This window comes from Hydra vulgaris, chromosome 08 (genome assembly GCF_038396675.1).
Source record: "Hydra vulgaris chromosome 08, alternate assembly HydraT2T_AEP".
NCBI classification, from domain to species: domain Eukaryota; kingdom Metazoa; phylum Cnidaria; class Hydrozoa; order Anthoathecata; family Hydridae; genus Hydra; species Hydra vulgaris.
The window spans coordinates 9,306,478-9,330,827 of NC_088927.1; the positions used below are offsets into that span (position 1 = coordinate 9,306,478).

A 24,350-nucleotide genomic window follows, 5' to 3' on the forward strand; every position below is an offset into this window, starting at 1 on the left:
TGAGTAGTTGATGCTATTTACAAGATCTACGATTGCATGTTCGGTTGCATGTTGCTTTTGAAAGCCGAATTGTTTTGTATTTAAGATATTGTTGTTTGTTATATATTGGTATAATTTATTATAAATTATTCGTTCGAGGAGTTTTGAGAATACAGAAAGAATTGAGATTGGTCTATAATTGTTTAGTAAGTATGGTTCTCCAGTTTTATATATTGGTACAATTTTTGCAATTTTCAATTTTTCTGGAACGGTTCCTGTTGTAATTGAAGATTTAAATATTTCGAAGAGGGGTTTCTTTATTATCGGAAAGATACTCATTACAATATTGCTACAAATTTCATCAATTCCTGGTGCTTTGTTGATTTTTAAAGAGTTTTTTGCATTTTCGAGTTCTTCATAGCTTAATCCGTTGAAAGTTAGTTCGCTATTTAGATCAGTAAAATAATTTTCAAAGGAGTTATTTGCGGTTTGAATTTTAGACGCCATGTTAGGGCCAATATTTGCGAAGAAATTGTTGAATTGTTCGGCAATAGAGTTCTTATCGTTGTGTTCTATTTCATATATAATAATTCTATCTGGTAAGCTGTTTGTTTTTATATACTTTTTTCCGATTATTTCTTTCATGATGTTCCATGTTTTTTTGGAATCTCTATTTGTTTTTTGAAGTAATTTAGAATAATAAACTTTTTTAGAATGTTTTCTAATTTTTTCGAAAAGATTTTTATATTGTTTATAAGTAGATAGGTTTTCTTCATTTCTGTTTTTCAAAAAGTCTTTGTTTAGTTTTTGAAGATTTTTTGATTCCGTTGGTGATCCATGGACAGCTCAAATGTTTTACTTTTATTTCTTTTTCTTTGATTGGAAAATTATTATTATAGTGTTTTAGAAAAATATCTGTGAAAGTATTATATGCAGAGTTTGTGTTCCCAAGGTTACATTCTTGATACACTTTAACCCAATTTAATGCCGATAGTGCGTCTTTAAAACATTTAATAGAATTTTTATTTATTTTTCTTTTATAAATTTTTTTTTTCGAGTTATTATTTATTTTTGTATCATGTTTTATTGTAAAGTAAACTGGAAAATGATCTGTTAATATCAATTTTTATTATTCCTGCTTTTAAGGAGGTATCTAGAAATGAGTTTGTTAGTATGTTATCTATAGCAGAAATAGTATTCGAGGTTACCCGTGTGGGTTTATTAATAATTGGTAAAATACAATGTTGAAACATGTTATCAAAAAATAATTTAGTGATCGGACACTCTTTGTATTTTAAACAATCTATGTTTAAGTCCCCAATACAGAACAACTTTTTTTGCTCTTTATTGATTTTAAGAAAAATTTCTTCTAGATAGTTAGAACATTTTTTAATATTACCTTCAGGTGGCCTATAACAGATAGAGACTATAATATTTTTAAATTTGGAGTTGATGATCTCTATTGTAAAGACCTCACTATCGGGGTTAGAAATGGAGTGATCTTTTCTCACTTTTATCACTTGATCATTCCGAACATAAGTTGCAATCCCTCCTCCTTTTTTGTATGCTTTCCTTTCAAAAGATAATAATTTATAATTTGGAATTTGAAAGTTAGAGTTATTTTGGATTGATTCATCAGAACACCAAGTTTCTGTTAGGCAAATCATACTGAATGAATAATTGCAATCAATTAGGAAATGTTTAAGTTTGTCAAAATTTTTATTTATGCTTCTTATATTTATGTGAATTATCGTAAAATTATTTTTATAAGCTTCAAGTTCAGTTTTGAAAGTTTCTGTTTCAAAATATCGAGAGTTAAAATTATACGTTTGAAAAATTTGCGTATCAGCGTCATTGAGAATATTATTCGCGGTTTCAAAGACATTAAAGCGCATCGTTTCAAAATCTATTGTTTTATTTTTTATTGCCATTATTTTAGAATGTAAAATTTAGAAGGCGTTTACTCAGTAAAACAAAAGTGTGTTGCGCTATTTTTTAAAATCTCGTGTAAATATTTTATCGTATTTTAAAATGGCGTATTTACCTTCGCTTCTTAGTTTTTTAACTTCTTCCCAGAGCTTTCTTCGATGATATATTGTTTCTTGAGCGAAGTCTTCATTTATGTATAGGCCAGTTCCTTTAAGATACTTTACAGCATTGAGAATTTTGTTTTTGTCTTGGAATTTTGTTTTTGTCTTTGGCTTTGGAGAATTTTGTTTTTGTCTTTGGCTTTGGTCTTTGGAGAATTTTGTTTTTGTCTTTGGCTTTGGTCTTTGGAGAATTTTGTTTTTGTCTTTGGCTTTTTAAGGATTTATGTAATGATGATTTTTTAAGTCACTGTTCAGATAGATCCACTCAAAACCCAAATGAAGCTCTGAATCAAATTGTGTGGAAAAGATGTCGAAAATACATCTTTTCCACCTAATTATGAAATTGGAGTTGCATCTACAATAATAAATTTTAATGGTATATCTTGACGAGTGCAACTTTTTGTTGCATTGGTCAAATCTTGATAAGATTAGAATGTCTTTTAGAGCAAAAGCAATATTTGATTCAATCTAAAAAGGCTTTAGAATCTAAGGATTCAAAAAATGAACTAAAAATCAACAAAAGCGGGTATGGATAGAAAAAAGTTGACTTGAGCCTGTCTGAAAAGGTTATTTGGACAAAGAAAAAGAACTAGACGCAGAGGAGTCATACCAGATTGGAAATATTGAGATTTTTTTTCTTGGTTTCGTTCAACGAAAATATAAATTTCTAAAGATCTAGTTGAGCTTTCATCTTGAAATTTTCAACACTTGTTACAGTTTCCAAACTTATACAGTACTAGTGCCTAAAAAAGAATAAAGCTATATACTCCAAGCCTTAATGAGAGATAAATCGCTAAGCACTCAACTATTTATGAAAAATATAAAAATTAAAAGACCATTTTGAAATAGTTGATCAGTTTTGAAAACATTTGCTTTAGGCACTAGTTAAGCATATATTACTGTAGAAAAATTTATACTGATATCAGTTTTAGATCATCAACTAATCATATTCTGTTTTTTGTTTGATTGTTTGCTGACTCATCGAAAAATAATTATTTTGTTTGTTTGAAAGATTTTTTTTAGATGATGGCTGTTTATTTCGGTATGAAATAAATATTAGAGAAAATAGTTTTTTTTTATTAGGCTTTCCACCGTAAAAAAGAAATAATAAAAATTTTAAAAACTTTAAAGTTGGATAAATTTTGAAATGTAAGTAAAATACTTTTTCCATTTGGTGACGCATGAAACAGCACGCTGTCCCTCCGGGATATGTTCACTCCTTCATGTTTACAATAGGTGTAATTTACCTACTGTGACGTTGGGGTTCATCGCGTTTTCTGACTCGGATTTATAAGGGTTGAGTAAATTGAGATATATCTTCCATGCATATTTTCAATATAGCGTACATGCAACGACTGACTAAAACAGGAAAAAGCGCGGTGAGTGTACATATATATCGACTGAGGGTTAGGCAGGTGATCATACAAATGACTATTTCTGACCTAAGGGACGTCGGAATAGGTGTTTGACAAGAGAGACTAAATATCGTTTTAAATTAAAACTATAAATTTAAAACGAATGCAGAAGCATGAAAAGTCTAATCACAGTGAACGTAAAACAAATATTTAGAGATTAAATCTCTTATCAGTTAAAAAAAATTCTGTATGACTCGTACTTATCACAAAACAAAAAACAATATTTAAAGTCACTTCTAAAAAAACGAGAAAATATAAAATATTGACAAAACTAAATTTAAAAATATTTGAATTTATAATTTGTCATGTAAAGTTTTTTCTACCAAATCATTTAGGCAAATAAATATTTGTACATATTAACATAAACTAACGATTTTACATATATTATAAAAAAGGTTAAAAAGCATGACTATTTTTAGTTAAATAAAATCAATAAGAAATTTATTAGTAGCAATAACGAAATTCTGGAAGAAAAAAATATAATCGAATTAAATCAGTTAATGATATTCTGCAATTTAAATAATTTAATTATTATAAAACATATCAAAGCCTTTTTAAAGCTCGTTTTTTTTCCATTTTTTTCTTGTCTAATTTTTCTGCAACTCTTTTTTTATTATTACTATCAGTTGATTTGCTAAGATCGTTTTCTTTAATATCTTTTACTGGCTTCGCATAAATTTCTGTAATCATTTTTGCTTGTTTGGAATATTCAGTATATTGTTCAAGTAATAACTTGCCAGCTTCTTCGTTAAGAGCAGATTCAGGATTAGGATATATGAGCAAACACTTCACTGTCTAAAAAACATTTTGATACTACTATAAGCGAACATCTACTGTTATTCTTTGAATAAATTTATCAAACAAATTATTTCGTATTAATTTTATTTTATGATGGCTCTTGGGGTTTATTTGTAGGTAAAAAATATTGAAAAAAATAAATAAACGCTTTCATATATATATAATATGTATAATATATATAATATGTATAATATGTATAATATATATAATATGTATAATATATATAATATATATTATATATATATATATATATATATATATATATATATATATATATATATATATATATATATATATATATATATCAGGGATGTGGAGTCCCAAAAAGGACTCCGGATTTGAAAATCCCAAAAAGATCACTTCACCCTAGTTTTTGGCATCCAAGAGCTCTAAAAATATAAAAAGGTTTATGGACTATTAATAGGAAAAAAATTAGGACTTTCAGGTTAGAAGAACAATCATTTTTTGAACCCGGAGTCCGTAGGTATAATGGCAGCAAGGACTCCAGGACTCCAGGCTTAGAAACAATAAGTTTCAAGTCATTAAATCTCATGAATTTTTTTCTTATAGCAAATCATAAGTCAACAAACATGTTTAGAGCTTTTGACACTACAGACTTGAAAAAAGTAGAGATATAAAGCCTTTATATATATATATATATATATATATATATATATATATATATATATATATATATATATATATATATATATATATATATATATACATACATACATATATATATATATACATACATATATATATACATACATACATACATATATATATATATATATATATATATATATATATATATATATATACATACATATATATATATATATATATATATATATATATATATATATATATATATATATATATACATACATATATATATATATATATATATATATATATATATATATATATATATATATATATATATATATATATATATATATATATATATATATATATATATATATATATATATATATATTTAAACAACTTTAAAATGTATTTTACAAAGTAGAGTGCTCAATGTTCTTAAAAGAACAGAGCAATAATAAATTAATAGAAAATCTTTTTAAAAAATTTTGGTATTTAACAGTGTGTTTCATCAATAAAGACTCATAAGAAATGCATTTCTGATGAGTCTTTATTGATGAAAGACAGTGTTAAATGAAAAAAAATTTTGTTAAGTGATTTTTCTACTAATTTATATATATATATATATATATATATATATATATATATATATATATATATATATATATATATATATATATATATATATATATATATATATATATATATATATGACCACAGGGGAAAAAGGGCACATTTCACATTTTCCAATTATTTGAGTTATGTGCCCTACTATATAAACATAAGCCTGAGGTTAGCAAAATAGTAAAAACCAACCCAAAAAGGCCTATGTAATGCTACAGAAACACCCAAAGAAAAGGGGAAACTTTTAGACTTTTAAAGACAAAACTTCATTTATCTCAAAAGTGAAAAAGTGTGCCTTTTTTCCCTTGTAGTCTTAAAATATATATATACACACACACACATGTATATATATACATACAAATGTATATACATATACACACACACACACATACACATATATATATACAGTGGCCGACCATCACATTAGGACCACACATTTTTTACAATTTATTTCAAATAGATTGCTTAAACCCACAATGATAAAATAAATATGATATTATTTTTTGTTACGTGTCAAGTTATTTCTATTCTTAGTAATATTTAATAAAAATTTTTTAATTGGCAATTTTGGCTGTCAGCAAACACCTGTCATAGTCATATTAGTGCATATTGGACAATTTAAGGTTATTTTAGTTGTAAGTTTGATTGAAGTTTTAATGTGATTTATTTGAATTTAAAGCATCTGCGCTTGATTTAATTAACCATTTTTTTAACTTAATAATAATCATTAGGCCATTATCTTTAAATAAAGGACTGTTTTTTTTTTCCTGTTTATATAAATACACCAAAGTCTAGACATTTTTTAAAGTTCTTTATTTAAATTTTCAACTATGGGGGAAAAAAAGGTGATATGACACCGACAAATATTAGTCAAATCAGATGTCTTTTACAAAATACAAAATATTCTCAGCAAAAAATTGCACAAATTGTAAAAGTTTCTCACCAAACCGTAATGCGAGTGAGGAAAAAAATTGATACAGGGGAAGAGTTTCATCCAAGGAGACCCCCTTCTAAATGCAAGACAGAACCAAGAGCGGACCATATAATCTAAAATATCTGCCTGGAAAACAGAAAAAAGCCACAAAACGTATTAACTAAGCCTATCCATGCTGGCATTGCTGTGTCAGACCGAACCATTCAGCAGAAGGCTGAAAGAAGAGGGCTAGATGTGTGATTGTCCAGCTAAGAAGCTAAAACTAACTTCACTCATGAAAAAAAAATTGTTCATCAAGTTTCGTGTTTTGGAGTTATAGTTGAGAGAAGGCTATAACTACAATTAAGTAGCCTCGTCGCCTGTAGTTTTCTTGGCCTTGGGGAAGTTTTGTAATGTATCAGCATATGTGAAAAGTTTTTTTTTATTAGTATTTCCGTGAGACATGACATCAGATGATATAACTTATCATATAGGAAAGGAACTAAAGGACTTGGTGCCTAAAATTGCCTAAGAAATGGCCCTACTACATTGCCAACAGATTTAAAAAAACTAATTTTAGCTTTGATTAGAGGATCTGTTAAAGCTTTAATAGTCCATGTATATAACGAAGCCACTAGTTACCTCTTTTAGTACCATGTCATCAGTGAGCACCTAATGACCTAATGCTGCATTTATTTATCTCTCTCTCTTTCTCTCTCTCTATATATATCTGTGTGAAACGTTTTAAAGATCTGTTTGAGGGGGACAAACAATTATTGTTTATTTTCTGACAAAATGAACAATTTTGGTAGCCCTCCATTACCAGGCCTCAAGAATGGTACAAAGGGCGGCTTTGTCTGGCACCTTTTTTGACTTTTGCACATAAATATATAAATTTTTTCATTTTTAAAAAAATCATCATGATTTGATGATTTTTTAAAAAATCATCAAATCATGAAAAAAGTTGCATAATTAAAAGAATGTTTTTACAATAGGCAAACCAAAATAACAGACCTAAAGAAAACAATAATAAAAACTATAAAACATTATTTAAAAATTTTTTTAATGACATTCTTGTAATGAGTGTTCATCAACTAAAAAAGGTTTATCAAACCATATTTTTGGGTATATAATATTATAGTGATCCAGCAGCACAGTTTAACTAGCCTCCTCAGAGTATTAAAACTATGTTATAATTATTACAAAAATCTTTGTTAGGGTTATTTTAACAAAACCTTTAAAAGGTTTAATTTCCAAAATATACCATACCAAAATACACTTATTTACTATCAAAGTAGATAAAGTTTAAATTGTACTGAACAAAATAAAATTAAACTTATTGTATTAAAATTAAGCAGAAACATGATATAAAATACAACAAATACTTTTAACTTAATAGAGACAAAGAAATGGTTATGATACTAATTATACACATGGCAGTGATTTATGATTCTAAAAAAGTTACTATACTGTTAAAAAATGATTCTAAAAAAGTTTAATTTTTAAAGTTTTAACTCTATCACAATAAAAAGTTTGACATTTAACATTAGTTTTAAATATTTTATGGAGTGGTGCTGAATGAACAACTGCTAGAAAAAAAAAAATTAAAATGCTACTAGAACACTAATATTAGGTACTTCTGTTGGAAAACAGATGTTCTCAAAGATAACTTCTCACATCGAGGTTTTAAAATATTTATTAGACCACACACCGTAGCAGAAATAATTTTTTTGAAAGAAAAAAAAGTCTATCAGAAACGGTTTGCATTTTCAAAACCACAATACTTGGTACAATTATGTGATTTCGAGATAGGTAACTTCCAGAATTGACTATTCTCAGAGCTTGTTACTTTCCTGATTAACTTGGTGTCACCTGCAAAGAGCTTAGTGTTCTAAATTATTAGATTTGTTAATCAAGATTTCCCTTTTACAAATCCACGTTTATGTTTATTTAATAAACCATTTTTTGACATATGCTTATATAGTGTCGAATATAATACTTTTGAGACTATTGAGGTTAATAAAATTGGTCTGTAGTCGCTAGCAATTAACCTGTTCCCTTTTTTGAATATTGGGGTTATGTCTGCTAATTTCCGTTTAATTGGTACTCTTCTAGTTTTGAGCGCATTTTCATATTTGAGTTTTGAATATAAATTGCAGCTTTGTAATTTATATTTATTTAACTGAAGAAGTTTTTCTTTAATTAATTTCACAGTTATTATATTATCAACTATTGCCTCACAAGGGTAAAAAAAGTAATTTTTTCGAATCAGTAAATTATTGGTATTCTCCCTGGTAAAGACTGATTTAAAGTGATCATTCATAATGTTTACTATTTGGTTAGGTTCTTTAATTAGTTCATTATTAGATGTTAAAGCTATTTTAAGAAATTTAATTAGATAAGTTAATTTTTCCAATAAATTTCGATCTATTTCAATGTTTAAAAAAAAAAGTTTTTTTTTTCTTTCCACATTTAGGACAGCGGGTCCCAATTTTTCAGGTGTCTTTTGTTCCATAGCATTATTATTTGATATCAGTATCAATATTAAAAAATGTAAAGTTTGCATCACCTCTGGAAGTTACTTATCTTGCACATCCATGACCTGCTCATTTGACCCTCCCTCCAACTTTTTTGAAAGACCTTGACAGAACTTTTAAAAACTTAGATTATACTTGAACAAAGTATCATGGCTTTGAAAATGCAAACCATTTCTGGTTTCATTTTTTCCCCTTCAAATAAATCATTTCCACTACAGTGTGCACAATGACTCTTTAATTGTTATCTGTCACCCTGACAGGTAAAAATTAAAGACTTTTATTTTATAAAGAATTACTTGTACTGAAAATGAAATAAAAACACTTTTATTAAAACTTAAAAAAGAAGCAGTTTTGTTAAATAAATAAAAAGACAAATACAGTTTTATTAAAAACTACTTACAATAAGTATATGTTTCAAGCCAAGATCAGCATTCCAATCTTTTTTCAATGTATTGACACAAATTTCACCATTTTTTGCAACATTAGGATGGAAGATCTTTGTTAAAAAATAACCTAAATAATAATTTTTATTTTTTTAAATCCCAGATCTTAGTGCCTCCTATATAACTAATGACACAATACTAAAAAAATAATAGAACTACCATTAATTTAGTATTTAAAAAGAATTTAGTATATATATATATCAACTTGAGATTAGAAAAAGCAACAGAAAATATATAGATTTTTTACCATAATAGATCTCCCTGCCTAGATATTGCTAAACCTTACTTAACATGTGTTCTGAACCATAACATCACCAGCAATTAGTAAGCGATAGGGGACACGGCCCCAGCAAATTTATAGGATTTAACAGGGGTTATATATATATATATATATATAATATATATATATATATATATATATATATAAAATACTCAATCGATATGCAAGGTCGCAATTTCCTAATAACATTTTTACGCTCTTGAGGTAAAAAAGTGTGCTTTAATTTTTCAGAAAAAGAATAAAAAATGAAGAATAATGAAAGAAAAGATTGCTATTCCATGCCAAACCCTCAGTCAATGTAGCAACACTCCATTGCGGGTCAGGCTATTTGATAGTCGATGTATGTACTGCTGCCCCTGCTATTTCCTGTTTTTTTATGACATGATCTGAATGCATTTAATGCTGCATTTATATATATATATATACATATATATATTTAAATACATACATATATATACATACATACATATATATAAATACATACATATATATACATACATACCCCCAAAAAACATTGTGTGTATATATATATATATATATATATATATATATAATATATATATATATATATATATATATATATATATATATATATATATACATACTACTTCACTTCTAACAAAGTTGCAAGCAATCAATATTAAGTTATGGGTTACTAGAAAACAAAGGATAGGTTAAAGAACAAGGAAACATTTAACTGAAGACTTGTAAAATTGAAAAATTGTATGAGTAAAGAAAACATGAAGATGGGTGAGAGTTTGAGGTTCTGTTAATGTGCAGGAAAAGAACTGGATAAATAAAAAAATCTATAGCATAAAGGGATGAATTTTGGTTGATCAAACTAGAGATGATGCTCTGTTTTAGTAGCAACCATGATAGTATTTGTAGAATAAAATAAAGAGATGCATTTCATCATATCAGAAGGATTGTTGTAGTAGATAAGAAACAATACAAAAGCAAAGATTGAACATTGCCGTACCCTTTAAGTTACTGAAAGAAGAAAAGTGGAGCCTTTCAAAAATAACTTAAATAGTACAGTTAAAAAGAAATGATTTAATAATCTTAAAATTTTTATAATAAAAAAAAAAACTAATATAGAGGAGACTAACCGTGGGATAGTTGGAGAGGTCAGTGTGTTTTTAAGGTTTTTTAAAAATTGGAACCACTTATTTAGCACTTCTAGTAACAATTGAAGTTTCACGAAAATTGATACTTAAAGAAGAGAGTTCTGGAGAACACTTTGAAGACTATGATGGAAGTGACTGCACCAAAAGCCCTAGACAAGTTTAATTGAGAAATGACTTTAGCAGCAGAAGCTAGAATGATTTGGATGTCTAACAATGGGTTAATTTGTTTAACTGGAATGGCAGCAAGAGTGTGGTCATTAGATTAATGAGTCAAATAAGAGAAAAAGTTATTTTTAAATAACTCAATAGAAGTAATAAGATCAGACCCATGAATTAAAGATGAAAATTTGACTTACTTTAGTTAATGACAGTTAAAGATTTTCCGTAAGTTTCAAGAGTCAAACATCTGAGAGAAAAATTTTAGTGAACTTTTTAGTAAAAAAAAGTTATAGTGAACTGAGAATAACAAAGCTTAGATTTGAATCAGACAGGAACATTTTACATTGACTTTGTTTTTACAGTAAGAATCTAGGACTTGAAGCAATATACATACTATTATGATTATCTTAGAAAAATAATATCAAAAATATTTCTATCACATTTAAGGCTATAATATGCATATTTACCCGGTCAAATTTCAACCTTGGTTACTTACAACAGCAATGTTTCATGAGCATCTAGGTGTGCAGTATATTATTTATCATGGTGTCAGCTAGCTTGATAGCACTGCATATAATGCAGAATTACCAATTGGTTTTCAAAATTCACAAAGGTTCAAAAAATCAAAGTTTGGAAAAAAAAAAGAAAACCTTATATAAGGCTCAAATTTAAAGTGTACATAGAAAATGTAGTTTGCACATTAGTCATTAGCTAAAAGGTCATTCGTTCAGAAGTTAAAAAAAACATTTGGTGTCAGTTGCTCACTATTTTAGATTTTTCACTGTGCTTATTATATATTACAGTTGACTCTTGATATCTCGAACTGTCAAGGGACCGGGAAAAAAGTTCGAGATACCAAGAGTTCGAGATATATTGAGAAGATTTTGACTAAAACGATTGCGCAAAGGACCGGAAATAAAGTTCGAGATACACAAAAGTTCGAGATATTGAATAGTCCAGATATCGAGAGTCAACTGTATATAATTAATGTTTATTATTTAAAAACTCTTTATTTGTATTTTTACTGTTGTTTATATTAAGTTTGGAAAATTACAAAAACCTTTTCATAATAAATAGTTTAAAAATGACATCGGTGGAGGTAAAGTCATTTCGAACATTCTTTAAAATGGTTAAATAATGCTTTTTATTAAGTTATTTAAATTAAAGAAACTAAATTGCCAGTGAACTGAAAATAACTTTTAAACTAAATTTGCCAGTAAAGTAAACTGAAAATAACAACATAAAAAAATTGAAAATGAAACTTGCAATGAGATGTATTGTTTATGTTTTACATGCATAAAACATAAAAAAAATATCATATTTACATAAATTTTAATAGGTTTTTCTTCTTAAAATTACAAACACAAAAGTTACTAGATATTGAAATTTGAAAATTCAATTTATTTGCTGGCCTTGCATAATGAACGTGTCTCTTAAATACCGTTGTTGCTTATTCAAAATAATTTCAAAATAGCTTAATGCAATGAAGCTCTTATAACTAACATATTTGACGAAAATTGGAGAGCCAAGCAAGTTGCTTATCTGAAAGCTATTGAGCTATCAGTTTAGATAAGACTTTTTACTTATTGCTGATGATGTTTTAAAGCACAATACTAATGTATTGTGTTTTGAATATATTTAATGCAATATTATCATATTTACAGAGATCATCTAGTTCATACTTAAATAATCCAGAAAATATTTTGAAAAAATTTTTTTTATTTTATTGCAATGATTGATTTTTTAAGCTTGAAACAAGGGTCATAAAAACCAGGGATGCAGAGTCCCAAAATGGACTCAGGATTTGAAAGTCACAAAAAGATTACTTTATCCTAGTTTTTGTTATCCAGGAGCTCTAAAAATATTAATAAGTTAATGAACTACTAATAGGAAAAAAAATTAAGACTTTTAGGTTAAAGGAAAAATCATTTTTTGAGCCTGGAGTCCTTAAGTATAATGGCGGCAAGGACTCTGGGCTTAAAAATAATAAGTTTCAAGTCATTAAATCTCATAAATTTTTTTCTTATAGCAGATCATAAGTCAACAAACATGTTTAGAGCTTCTGGACACTACAGACTTGGAAAAATTAGAGATAAAAAGCCGGAGTCCTTTTAAGACTCCACATCCCTGATAAAAACATAATTTAATTCTGATAACAAATATGATTTAATTTAAAACTAATTTAATAAAAATATATAATTTTATTCTGATAAAAAATATATTCAAGTTTATTAAAATTAAAGTTACTGCTTAACTGTCAAATCTATCTAAAAAAATTACTAAATATTCAATTTTAAAATTTTATTTGTTCTTAAAAAAAAAGAGCTTATTTTTAGCCTAATTGTTTTTTTGGTTTTCCTTCTTAAACATTTTTTAACTCAAAATTAAATTTTAAATAAACAGCTGCATCAAAAGTTTGTTTAAAACAAAAGTTAAACTTTTTTTTTAATATTAAATCACAGCGATTATTTTTTAATAATAAAATAATAAACTGATAAACTTTTAATAAATAAAGTAAATAAATTAACGTAACTTTTTTTTAAATAAAAAACTGTTTGTCGCAATTAGAAATTTAAGAAATAATTATTCAATCAAAGCCCCATTTAGAAATTTAAGAAATAATCATTTTAAAAACTCAAAAATTTAACACTTTAATTCATTTATGCTAATGATGAGAAAAGAAAAAAACTTGTTAATACCAAACACTTTTAAAAATGCAATATTAAACTTATTTATTTAACATTAAAGAGATCCCCAAGTAGTGAATGGAAACTTTCGGCTTCGGCCGAAATTTCGGCCGAAACCGAAACCGAAATTTCTGCTTCAACAATTTTTTTACTTTTACTGTTTCGGCCGAAATTTCGGTTTAAACCGCAACCGAAATGAACCGAAACTTTTAAAAGATTTTTTTTAAGTTTTAATATATAGTGGGATCATGACGGTTTCCTAATTGTAATCGTTTGTTAGTAAATCAATTTTTAATTATAACAATTGTAAAAATTTTAATTGAAATCACGTTACATAATAGTTTTAAGTTACTCTTCTCAAATCATTCTTAAAATGAATTAACATTTAAGTAAAGCAACCCAAACCAATAGCTTCATCAAAATTTTTTCAGTGCTAAATTTTACAATTGAAAACAATCGATAAAAAACTGGTTTATGGTATCATTTTACCGTGACAGTTAGTGATTTCAAATACGGAGCTTGCAATTTGAAAATATCTTGTGGATCGCACAATCCAAAACTTCAATCACTTAGCGGACATTCATCACATTTAAGAAGTGGTTTACTCTAAAAAATATCCTAACTGAAAAAGCAATACAACTACCGGCAGTCCTATAAATCTCAAAAATTGATTTAAACTTTAAAGAAGGTCTAAAGTTTCTTGTGCTACCGTGGCGCAGTGGTCAGAGCGCTTTCCTTATAGGCAGGAGATCCAGGCTCGAAACGAGCTTCGGATATATTTTTGCGTCACGGTAATGAAGGAGGCGTGAACTTCCTGGGTAAATGCGCTTCCGCGATGCTCTGTGACAAAACCTATAGGTCTTCTTTGGGCACCTAAATAACAAAAAAAAAAAAAAAGGTTTATAGATTTATATTAGAAAATAACACTAAAAGCAAAGTTTGGTTTAGCAAAAGTAGCAAAGAGATTCCTTAGACCTCCACCAACATCTGCCGAAGTTAAAAGGTTGTTTTTAACTGCTGGAGAAATTCTTTCAAATGAAAGAAACAGACTTTTGCCAGAAAACATGAAATAAAATGTATTTCGCAGAGAAAATACTTCAATTATTACCTTTAATTATTGAAATGTCTCGACATATTATAGTTTTTATCAAACTATGTTACATGGTGATTGCTTTGATATATGTAAAATAGTTTTTTTGTTTGCTTTAATTCGGTGATCATAAAAGGTTCAGGGATTTTAAACATTCGTTTTCAAATATCGGCCGAAATTTCGGTTTCGGCTTTACTGAACCGAAATTTCGGTACTTTCGGATTCGGCTTAAATTTCGGTTTCGGTCGATCACTATCCCCAAGTGCCGAGACAAGTTGTGCTCATATTATAGATAAACATTAAAAAATAAGTTAAAAGTTAATTAAACCTTCCAAAATAAATTATTGAATGAGATATTAACAAAAAACTTTTTAATTTTCAACACCAATTTGCATCTGGCAAACGAAAGTTCCAGCTCTTAGACTATTTTTATTTTTTAAAACAGGTCTGATTAATGCGCTTATGTTTGACGTCAATACAAAAAGTTTCTTCAAAAAACTTAAATCAAGTTTAAATTGTAGGAGTTTCCCCTTAGGCGGTTAAACGAAAATATTAGATTCAAGTTTTTAATATCAATTTTATATAAATCTGAAAAATATATATTAGATCATTTTAAAAACGATTTCTTGAATTAGAAATACATATTTTTATAGACATAAGTTGAAAATATATAAGATCATTTTTAAAACGGTTTCCTCAATTTATTAAAATAAAAAAAAAGATTTTTAAATTTTTTAAAATTTAACCATTTTGGATTGTATTGTATTTTGTGTTGTATATAAAACTTAACGATACGTTGAACAAAAACATGCTACAGCGAATGTTTTTTATAACCACCGCAATCTGAACACGATGGGAAAAACTCAATCTGATTGTGTAAAACTGAACTGAGTTTAAAAAACTTTACGGCGAGCAAAAACATTTATCATTGAAACTAGATGTTTTTATAATGGAAAAAGCTATGCAGATTTGAGAGCCTAAAATTAGGCTCTCAACCCGAAGTATAATGGCTAAACAACAAATCCTTTTATTAATATCTCATTCAATATTTTGTTTTGGAAAGTTTAATTAACATTTAACTTACTTTTTAATGTTTATCTATGATATGAACACAACTTGTCTTAGCACAAGAAAAGAAAATTAAGGTTCCTTAATAGTAATAATAAACAAGCCATTAAATAACATTTAATTCCTTTCACGGTAAATACTATTGCAGCAATTTAAAAAAGTTGATGTCTCTGAAAAATAAAAAAAATAAAGAGAAATTTATGATGTCAAATATCGCGTTAAGCATTTTTCATTTAAAACAAGACCTGTGAGGAAATTCCATATTTTCCTAAATAAATAAAAAATAGTTATATTATGTTAAGGGTTTGAATTTAATTTTGAGTAACATAAATTTAATTTGAAGAGAACAAATTTAAGTACTTAAGTTTTCATATTTAATATTTAAAAGTATTAAAACCTTAAACTGTTTCTAATGGTAGGAATCTCTCTATCTGGTAGACCATTGATGGGGGTATTTCAGGTAACATGTTTACCTTAGATTGGTAGAATAAATATACATTTTTCTTTTAACCTTGCCCATTTAATTAATATTTTATTTATCTTGAAAAATAAAAATAGACTTGTCCCACAGTTCGAAAACTTTAAATATAGTCTTTTTGGGTCAAATGATATAATATAGTGTTTTTTTATAAAGTATAGTGTTTTTATACATTAAAAATGACAATTAAAGATTTTTTTTTGCAAAAGAATGCCAATAATACTTATGGAAAGATGTTGGCAGGGGGGGGGGGGGGGTACTGCTGCCCAAGTTATTATCTTAGAATAGCGAATGTATGTATATATGTATGTATGTGTCTATATATATGTATATATACAGGGCTTGAAATAGCTGCTGGACATCAGACATTGCCCCACACTTTGTTCCCTCAGTATTATCTTGTTCTATCTAAAAATGTAATAAAATGTTTTATCTAATAAGATAAATGCAAAAAATATATATATAAATAAATACAATGTCCTGATATAATATATTGTGTTATATTACGTAGAACATTGTATTTATTTATATATACATTTTTTTGTATTTATTTTACATATTAAATAGAACATTTTATTTATTACATTTGTAGGGAAAGCGGAATAGTATCGAAAATTAACTGATCGAAAAAATGATTAATATCGAAAAATAACTGATCGAAACCCATTTTAATGATTAAGATCGAAAATGTGATTTTCAGATTAATATCGAAAAGTTTTTATATCGAAATTCACAAATGTGGAACAATATCGAAAACAATGAAAACGGAATAAGATCCAAAACTTATTTTAATGACTAATATCGAAAAAGTGATTTTCAGATTAATATCGAAAAGTTTTTGTATCGAAATTCACAAATGCGGAACAATATCGAAAACAATAAAAACGGAATAATATCGAAAACTCATTTTAATGATTAACGTCGAAAATGTGATTTTCTGATCACACTTTTTTTTTTTTTTGTATGAAAAACTATTACTAGGAAAAAATCTTAAGAAACTTTTAATACTAAGTCACTTTTCAATAAGAAACCTATTTATGAGTTCGATAAATATTTCCTAACTTTTCACCTAAATATCGCATTAACTATACACGAAGTTAGTTATCTACAACGGAGAACAGCAGTTTAAATGAACAGTTTAATTTGCACGCACAATAAACAGTTTAATTTGTACGTGCAATGAAATTCAATTCAATTTTAAAGTTGAAATTTAAAAAAATTTTAAGAAACTCAATATTCCAAAATGTCGTTAGAGAACTTTTAAAAAATTATAGTGAAACTGAAGGAGAAAGAAAAAACTCAAAAGTTTTTTGGTCTGGTGATTTTGGATACACTAAAGATAAATTTTATAAAGATAAACTGCATCTTAAGTGCCGTTTTTTTACAAGAATGAAATGCAAAGGCAGAGCTTTTATTCATAAAGATAAACTTCAGGTTACAACTGTTCACAGTTGCAGCTCAAGAGAAACAGATTTTAAAGTGCTGCTTGCTAAAAGTACCATGAAGAAAAAAGCAGAAGCAACATCTGAAGACCTGCGCTCAATTTTTCAAAACACTGTGAGTGAGTTTCCTGCAGTTGTTTCTCAATCTGTTAGTTTTCTTCAAATTATCCCAAGTCTTCAGAAAAGGAGAAGGCTAAATGAGCCCTCGAACCCAAAATCACCAAAAGAAGCTGCTGAAGTTCTGAATGACAAAGAATGTCATCGCTATGGAGACATTTTCTTGGGATCAGTTGCAGAACAGGACAACGTAGCATTGCTGTTTGGGCATATGTTAGTCATTAACAAGGCGAAATCAGCCAAAGTGTGTTTTGTTGATGGAACATTTAGGTATTTATATGGAAGCATTTTACTTTTTCAAAGAAAAAATTATCTAGGGGCTGTCCATTAATTGCGTCAACAAACTTTTGGCAATTTTTACCTTCCCTCCTCCCCCTTATAAACAATTTGTCAAATTTCCAGAGACACCCACCACCCAGACCCCTCTTTTTTTGAGTAATGAAATTAAATAAAGTAAAGTAAAATAGTTGACGTCAACTTTATTTGACCTCCTCCCCTCACCTTTGTCAACAATTGTCAAAAAAGTTCAGAACCCCCTCTATTTGTTGATGTAATTAATTGACAGCCCCAAGACGAAAAAATTGATATACTAAAAACGTTAGGTAGAACACTTTTATTTACAGTTGTAAGTTATAATTACATTTATTGTACTTCCAGCATGACACCACGCATGGAGGAAAGCAATTGGTATCAGCTCTTGATATTTTCTGTTGAGTATTCAGCAGTGCTTGAAGATCCAATTCCAGATGAGGATCAGATAAATTTTGATCCTGATAACCCTCACTTTTGGGGCACATCTGTTCCAGCTGTATGTGCTTTAATGACATCCAAATCCGAGGCTCTATATAAGCTTGTTTTTTCCAAAATAAAAGAATTTTTAGATTTCTCTCCAGCCACCATTATGTCGGATTTTGAACGAGGACTACAGAATGCTCTAAGAACAACTTGGAGTGAAAGCTTGGTTTTTATTTAGTTTCCTAATTATTTTTTTTGCTGGCTCTACTAAGTTTGACGTCATGGGTCATAGCCCCAAATGTGAAAAATTTTTCTTCTTAGTTTTAACCTAAAAACAAATTAAAAGCAAAAATTTGTCCTAACACGCTTGTGCACACAAAGTACACAGTGACCCTTACTATTATTTGTAACCTTACATGTTTTATTTTTTTTTTCAGCGAAAGTACAATGCTTAGAGCGCAATATGTTAATCCAATTCTTTTCTATTTTTATAAAATATTCTCTCCTAGTATTATTACTGAATATTTTTGTGTTATTAGCACTATTATTCCGAAACACTTGTTGAAGCTCGATTATCTAATGCCTCTAGTTCTAGGCGAATGGCTCCGGGATTGAATCCCCGTGGTGTTTATCTTTCATTTTTGAAATGAGTATGTGGTCACTGCCCATTCTCTTTTCTTTTCAGTTCTTAACTCTCATCTATGTATCACATGCTCAGGACAAAGTAAGTTTTTATTACGCAAAATAAATTCAAAACAAACTGAGCAGTTGTTCAGAATGACAAATCAGTATTGATAATAATATTAAAAGTAAAGTCTAAAATTGAAAAAGATTTACAAACATAACACTTATTGTTTATCTGTTAACATTTACTAACCGTTTGTGAACTTTTTCCTTTTAACCTGTGATGTGTAAGATGACTTCTCTACTACTTATAGGTAAATTTTTAAAGAGGATAACTCGAGTCAAAAATTTGTTGAATTTATATATTAAATTGTTAATTAATTTAAAACCGTCATTCTTTAAATAAAAATTTGGTAACTCAAAAAAAAATTTGGTAACGAAACATCTTTTAAGTAACCAAAAGTTAATGCCACTTATCTATTGATACTGACCTAAATTATCGACACAGTTATAATCGTAACTCAAAAGACCTTTAAATAAGAAGTACTATTTCACAACTGCAAAGGGCACACAGATTATCCTCAATGCACAATATAGCTGTTTAAAATTTAGGTTTTTATCATTTTATTTAAATTTTCCTGGATTCAACACTTTATTTGCAAGTTTTGAGATTTTATATAAATCTGCTGTTAAAATACTTGCCTGGCAAACTGTAACATCATCTTTGAACATAGTATACTCAAATGGGAGGAGGCTGAATAAGTGCGAATTTCATAACTGCGAATCTGCATAAGTGTGAAGCAGTTGCAAAAACTGGCATAAGTGCGAACTGGCACAAGCGCGAACTGGAATAAGTGCGCCGAAAGAATTTGCAAACATTGGCATAAGTGCGAACTGGCATAAGTGCGAACTTGCGAATTCGCCACTTATGCCAATTTGCACTTATGCCAATGTTTGCAAATTCTTTTGGCGCACTTATGCCAGTTCGCGCTTGTGCCAGTTCGCACTTATGCCTGTTTTTGCAATTGTTTTGCACTTATGCCAGTTCGCACTTATGCCAATGTTTGCAAATTCTTTTGGCGCACTTATGCCAGTTCGCGCTTGTGCTAGTTCGCACTTATGCCAGTTTTTGCAAGTGATTCGCACTTATGCCAGTTCGCGCTTGTGCCAGTTCGCACTTATGCCAGTTCGCACTTATGCAGATTCGCAGTTATGAAATTCGCACTTATTCAGTCGCCCCTCAAATGGGGGAAGTCTGGACAGTTTATCGCTTATTGTTTAAAGTTTAAAGTAAATCAACAAACCCATAAAATATACTTTTTTAAAGTTGTTTTTATCCTCTGATAGCAATCTATTAAATCTTTTAAAATTACTTGCATGATTGAAAAATCATGCTGGTAATTTTAAAAGATAGTCACAGTTTTAATGGTTTCATTTCTCAATAAATTACTATAAATTTTTACAATTGAGGCAGTTTTTATTATCGACGGAATGTTCCTATTATTAAATGAATGTTCTTAACAATTTTCTATCATATACCCTTTTTGAAAAGTTCAGAATCAAGTTTTTTTAGTTCAAAGCTCAGAGTATTCTGTATATTTCTGTAAATAAATTTCATTAAATATTAAACAGATATTTTGCAACATTTTGGGCCAATTTGGAGTAATGATTTGGCATATTATATTGTGTCAATATTACCAGAATGTGATTTCGATAAAGAAAGCAAGGGAAAGTTTTTCCAAATAATTTTTAATGGTGTTATAATGTATGCTTTAAATGAATGGAAGTACACACTAAAATAATGCATACATATTAGTATTTTGTGATTTCTACTTTATTCTTTTTCAAGTTCTTCAAAAACCAAACCAAAAAGATTCTGCATGATTTTGTAATTGAGTAGGAAAGTTTTTTTTTGCACGATCCCCGACGATATGTATGTTCAAACATACATATCGTCGGGGATAGTGCAAAACCGCGTAACTAGCATTGGATAATACCGTGTATCTACTGTACATTTTTTTTACTGGAAAAGTTTAAAATTCAAATTTTTTTATATTTCAACAGATTTTGGTTTCATTTTAGTATAAAGAGTATTACTCAATCTATTCCTTTTTTCACATTTTCAATATCATTCCGGAAAGTCCCTTTTCGATATTGTTCCTTTTTTCACAATTTCGATCTAATTCCGTTTTATAAATTTTCGATACTATTCCTTTTTTCACAATTTCGATATTATTCGGTAAGTCCCTTTTCGATGTTATGCTCTTTTGAGCTATTTCGAGATTATTTTGCTTTTCAGATTTTCGATACTATTTCTTTTTTAACAATTTCGATGTATTCTCTTTTTCGATATTATTCCGAAAAGTCCCTTTTCGATATTATTCCTTTTTTCACCATTTCGAGACTATTCTGTTTTTCGGATTTTCGATACAATTCCTTTATTTACAATTTCGATGTTATTCTCAATTTCGATGTAATTCCAGAAAGTCGCTTTTCGAGATTAATCAGTTTGACTGTTTTCGATACTGTTACTGCTAGCCCATTTGTAGATAGAACAAGATAATACTGAGGGGACGACTTCTCTTGAAAAAAAAACGACCTCCATCAGTCATTTTGTCCGGTCCATATTTTGCATTTAATTATATAATTATTTTAATTGTTCAAAAATTGTTAATAAATTCAAAAAAGCCCTTTTAAATTTATTTTATAAAAACTTTAATGTAGTAGTTTTTTTAATGCTTATAGAAACCAGTAAGTTTCATTACACTATTAAACTAGAGTTATGTTACATAATGTTTGTTTTTCCACTAAGGTTTTTCTCTATTTAAAGTATTTATAAAAGTAATCATGGAAAAAGTTTAAAAAGATTTATCAAAAAATACATATATATATTTATACAAATATAATTACATATAATATTCTTTGAAAATTTGAATAAAATAGGTTTATTGTAAACAACCATTAGAATTAATTTGTTACTTAATTTATTGAAGCAATAAGTAAACATAAAATTTATGTATTTAATATATTTATAATAATTTACATAGTATATCGCATTGTTTAGTATATTTATAAAAACGTAATACAAATATACTTTCCTTATTCAAATTTTAGTTTTATGAGCTTTTTCTTTTTTTTTTTAAATTTCTTTCTTTAGATAAGTTATTTTTTTTAATTTACTTTTTACTTTTATCAAATTTTTGAAACACCTTTAGTTGTCAAAATTGTCGTAATCGAGTTTTTTTATTGGACATGCCCACCAAACATGAGTATTTATCGAACAAATTGTCCAAAACAAAAAAGTTTGTGTATTCGAGCCATGCTTATACACACTCACACACACACACACACATATATATATATATATATATATATATATATATATATATATATATATATATATATTATATATATTATATATATTATATATATTATATATATTATATATATTATATATATAAATATATAAAACTAAAGTGACATCTTTTATAGTATGTGTAGTAGTATTATAAGCTTTAACACATCATATATGGTATCATACTTTTATTTCTTCTTTTACGTGATATTTTGGCTTATATAGTGAGAGCCATTATGAAACTAAAAAAACCATTAAAAAACCATTAAAAAAATTATAATGAATGTAACCAAATGATGTCATTACAACGCCAGATATTCAACATTTTTAAATTTTACAAATATGGTTTGCAATGGTGTGTCATCACCACACTGCCATTGTCACAATTTAAATTGTTTTCTTTAGATTTTAAACATTGTACACATTGTATTTCAATCACCTCACAAATTTTTCTTGTGAAGTTGTTTGAAATAACAAATAGCGTTTAAGGGCTCTCTCAGTTTATTTTACCATTACAATGTTGTAAATGTTCTACTATTTCAGATGTTTCCCAGTTGGCTTTTATAACATTACTTTTATGTTCTTGAATTCGTGTGAAAATCTTTTTTCTTGTTTCACCAATATAACATGTACCACATGTACAATTAAGTTGGTACACTGCTGGATGACTATTCGGAGGCAGTTTAGACTTGTTACGGCAAAGTATATCAATGAAGGGATTATCAAAATGGAGGACTGTTTTAACGCCAACTTTACAAAATTCTCTTCTAAGAACAAGGCTTAATTTTTGGACCCATGATAAATGGGTCCAAAAGATTTTTGGTATCAATTTTTTGAGAACAAGATGGATTTGTGGAGTATTTATAATTTTTAGCAATATCTGAATACTGTTTATAGAAATGTCCATTTTCAGCAAAAAAAACTTAATAAGAAAGTTAATTTCACCTTGAATGTTATGTTCTGAATAAATTTTGTATGCTTGAGCTAAAAAAAATCTTTAAAAATACCTGCTGCGATATTAGGTGAAATAGATGATTTTGGTTTTATAAGTATGTTTGAAACTGCATTTTTATGGTGTATGGAAAACTCATATTAGTGAAAGGAGTGATTGGTTGAAATCAAAATCAAAAAAAAAATTAATTGGTGTTAAGCATTTTGGCATTCGCATGTATATTGGATAGATTTATCTTGTCAATTTAAGTGTTAAAAAAGAATTTGCATCATCAATATTAGTAAATCGAGCATGGCTATCACCAACATAACATTTGTAAGTCTTTTGGTGCAATATTGACGTTTAAAGTCTGTTGAATAGCATTAGATTCAATATGTTGTAGATATGCTTCTGACAATACGACCATTATGAATAGACCAATTGGATCAGAGATAAATTAGTTTATGAATGTCTACTAAAGATAACTTAGTTTGTTGTTTTAGATCATCTCTATCTTTGTTTAGGATATCAATGATTGTAACAGTTGCTTTATCAAGTGGCACTGATGGGTATAAATTAATAACATCAAATGACACTTGAACTTTGTCATTAATAAACCATTCTTTTGCTGTTAATACAAATGAAGATGAATTTTTAACATGGTATTCATTTCTATTTAAAGTTGGTTGTATGCAAAAATATACACCATTGGAAACCATTTTTTGTAAAATTAAAAAATGTTGAATATCTGACATTGCAATGACATTATTTGGTTATGTTCATTTATGTTCAGTTTTTTAATAGGGTTTTTTTAACAGTTTTTTTAGTTTGATAATGGCTCTCACT

At 27.8% G+C, this 24,350-nt stretch overlaps 2 protein-coding genes across 2 annotated transcripts in view; one reads left to right on the forward strand and one right to left on the reverse strand.

The window, feature by feature from the left end:
* Window positions 1-3,633: 3,633 nt before the first annotated feature.
* LOC100209693 (ubiquitin-conjugating enzyme E2 S) overlaps window positions 3,634-24,350 on the reverse strand; it is a 32,238-nt gene continuing 11,521 nt past the window's right edge. Inside the window, exons 4-5 of the mRNA XM_065803037.1 lie at window positions 9,369-9,481; window positions 3,634-4,279 (exon numbers count right to left, since the gene is read on the reverse strand). Of these exons, the coding sequence (XP_065659109.1) occupies window positions 4,028-4,279; window positions 9,369-9,481 (365 nt within the window). The 3' untranslated portion in view covers window positions 3,634-4,027. The remainder of the gene's footprint in view (window positions 4,280-9,368; window positions 9,482-24,350) is intronic.
* Window positions 17,580-19,244, forward strand: LOC136084120 (uncharacterized). The gene is made up of 3 exons (XM_065804266.1): window positions 17,580-18,129; window positions 18,517-18,820; window positions 19,134-19,244. Exons 1-3 carry the CDS (start codon window positions 17,690-17,692, stop codon window positions 19,242-19,244), a joined length of 855 nt encoding a protein of 284 aa, XP_065660338.1. The 5' UTR covers window positions 17,580-17,689.

What these genes read in the sequence shown, in the direction of transcription:
- LOC136084120 (XM_065804266.1), top strand. Translation starts at nt 17,690, where the DNA reads ATGAAATGCAAAGGCAGAGCTTTTATTCATAAAGATAAACTTCAGGTT. An exon ending in TTTGTTGATGGAACATTTAG is followed by an intron (nt 18,130 to 18,516) that starts GTATTTATATGG and finishes TTGTACTTCCAG; the next exon opens with CATGACACCACGCATGGAGG. An exon ending in CAACTTGGAGTGAAAGCTTG is followed by an intron (nt 18,821 to 19,133) that starts GTTTTTATTTAG and finishes TTGTGTTATTAG; the next exon opens with CACTATTATTCCGAAACACT.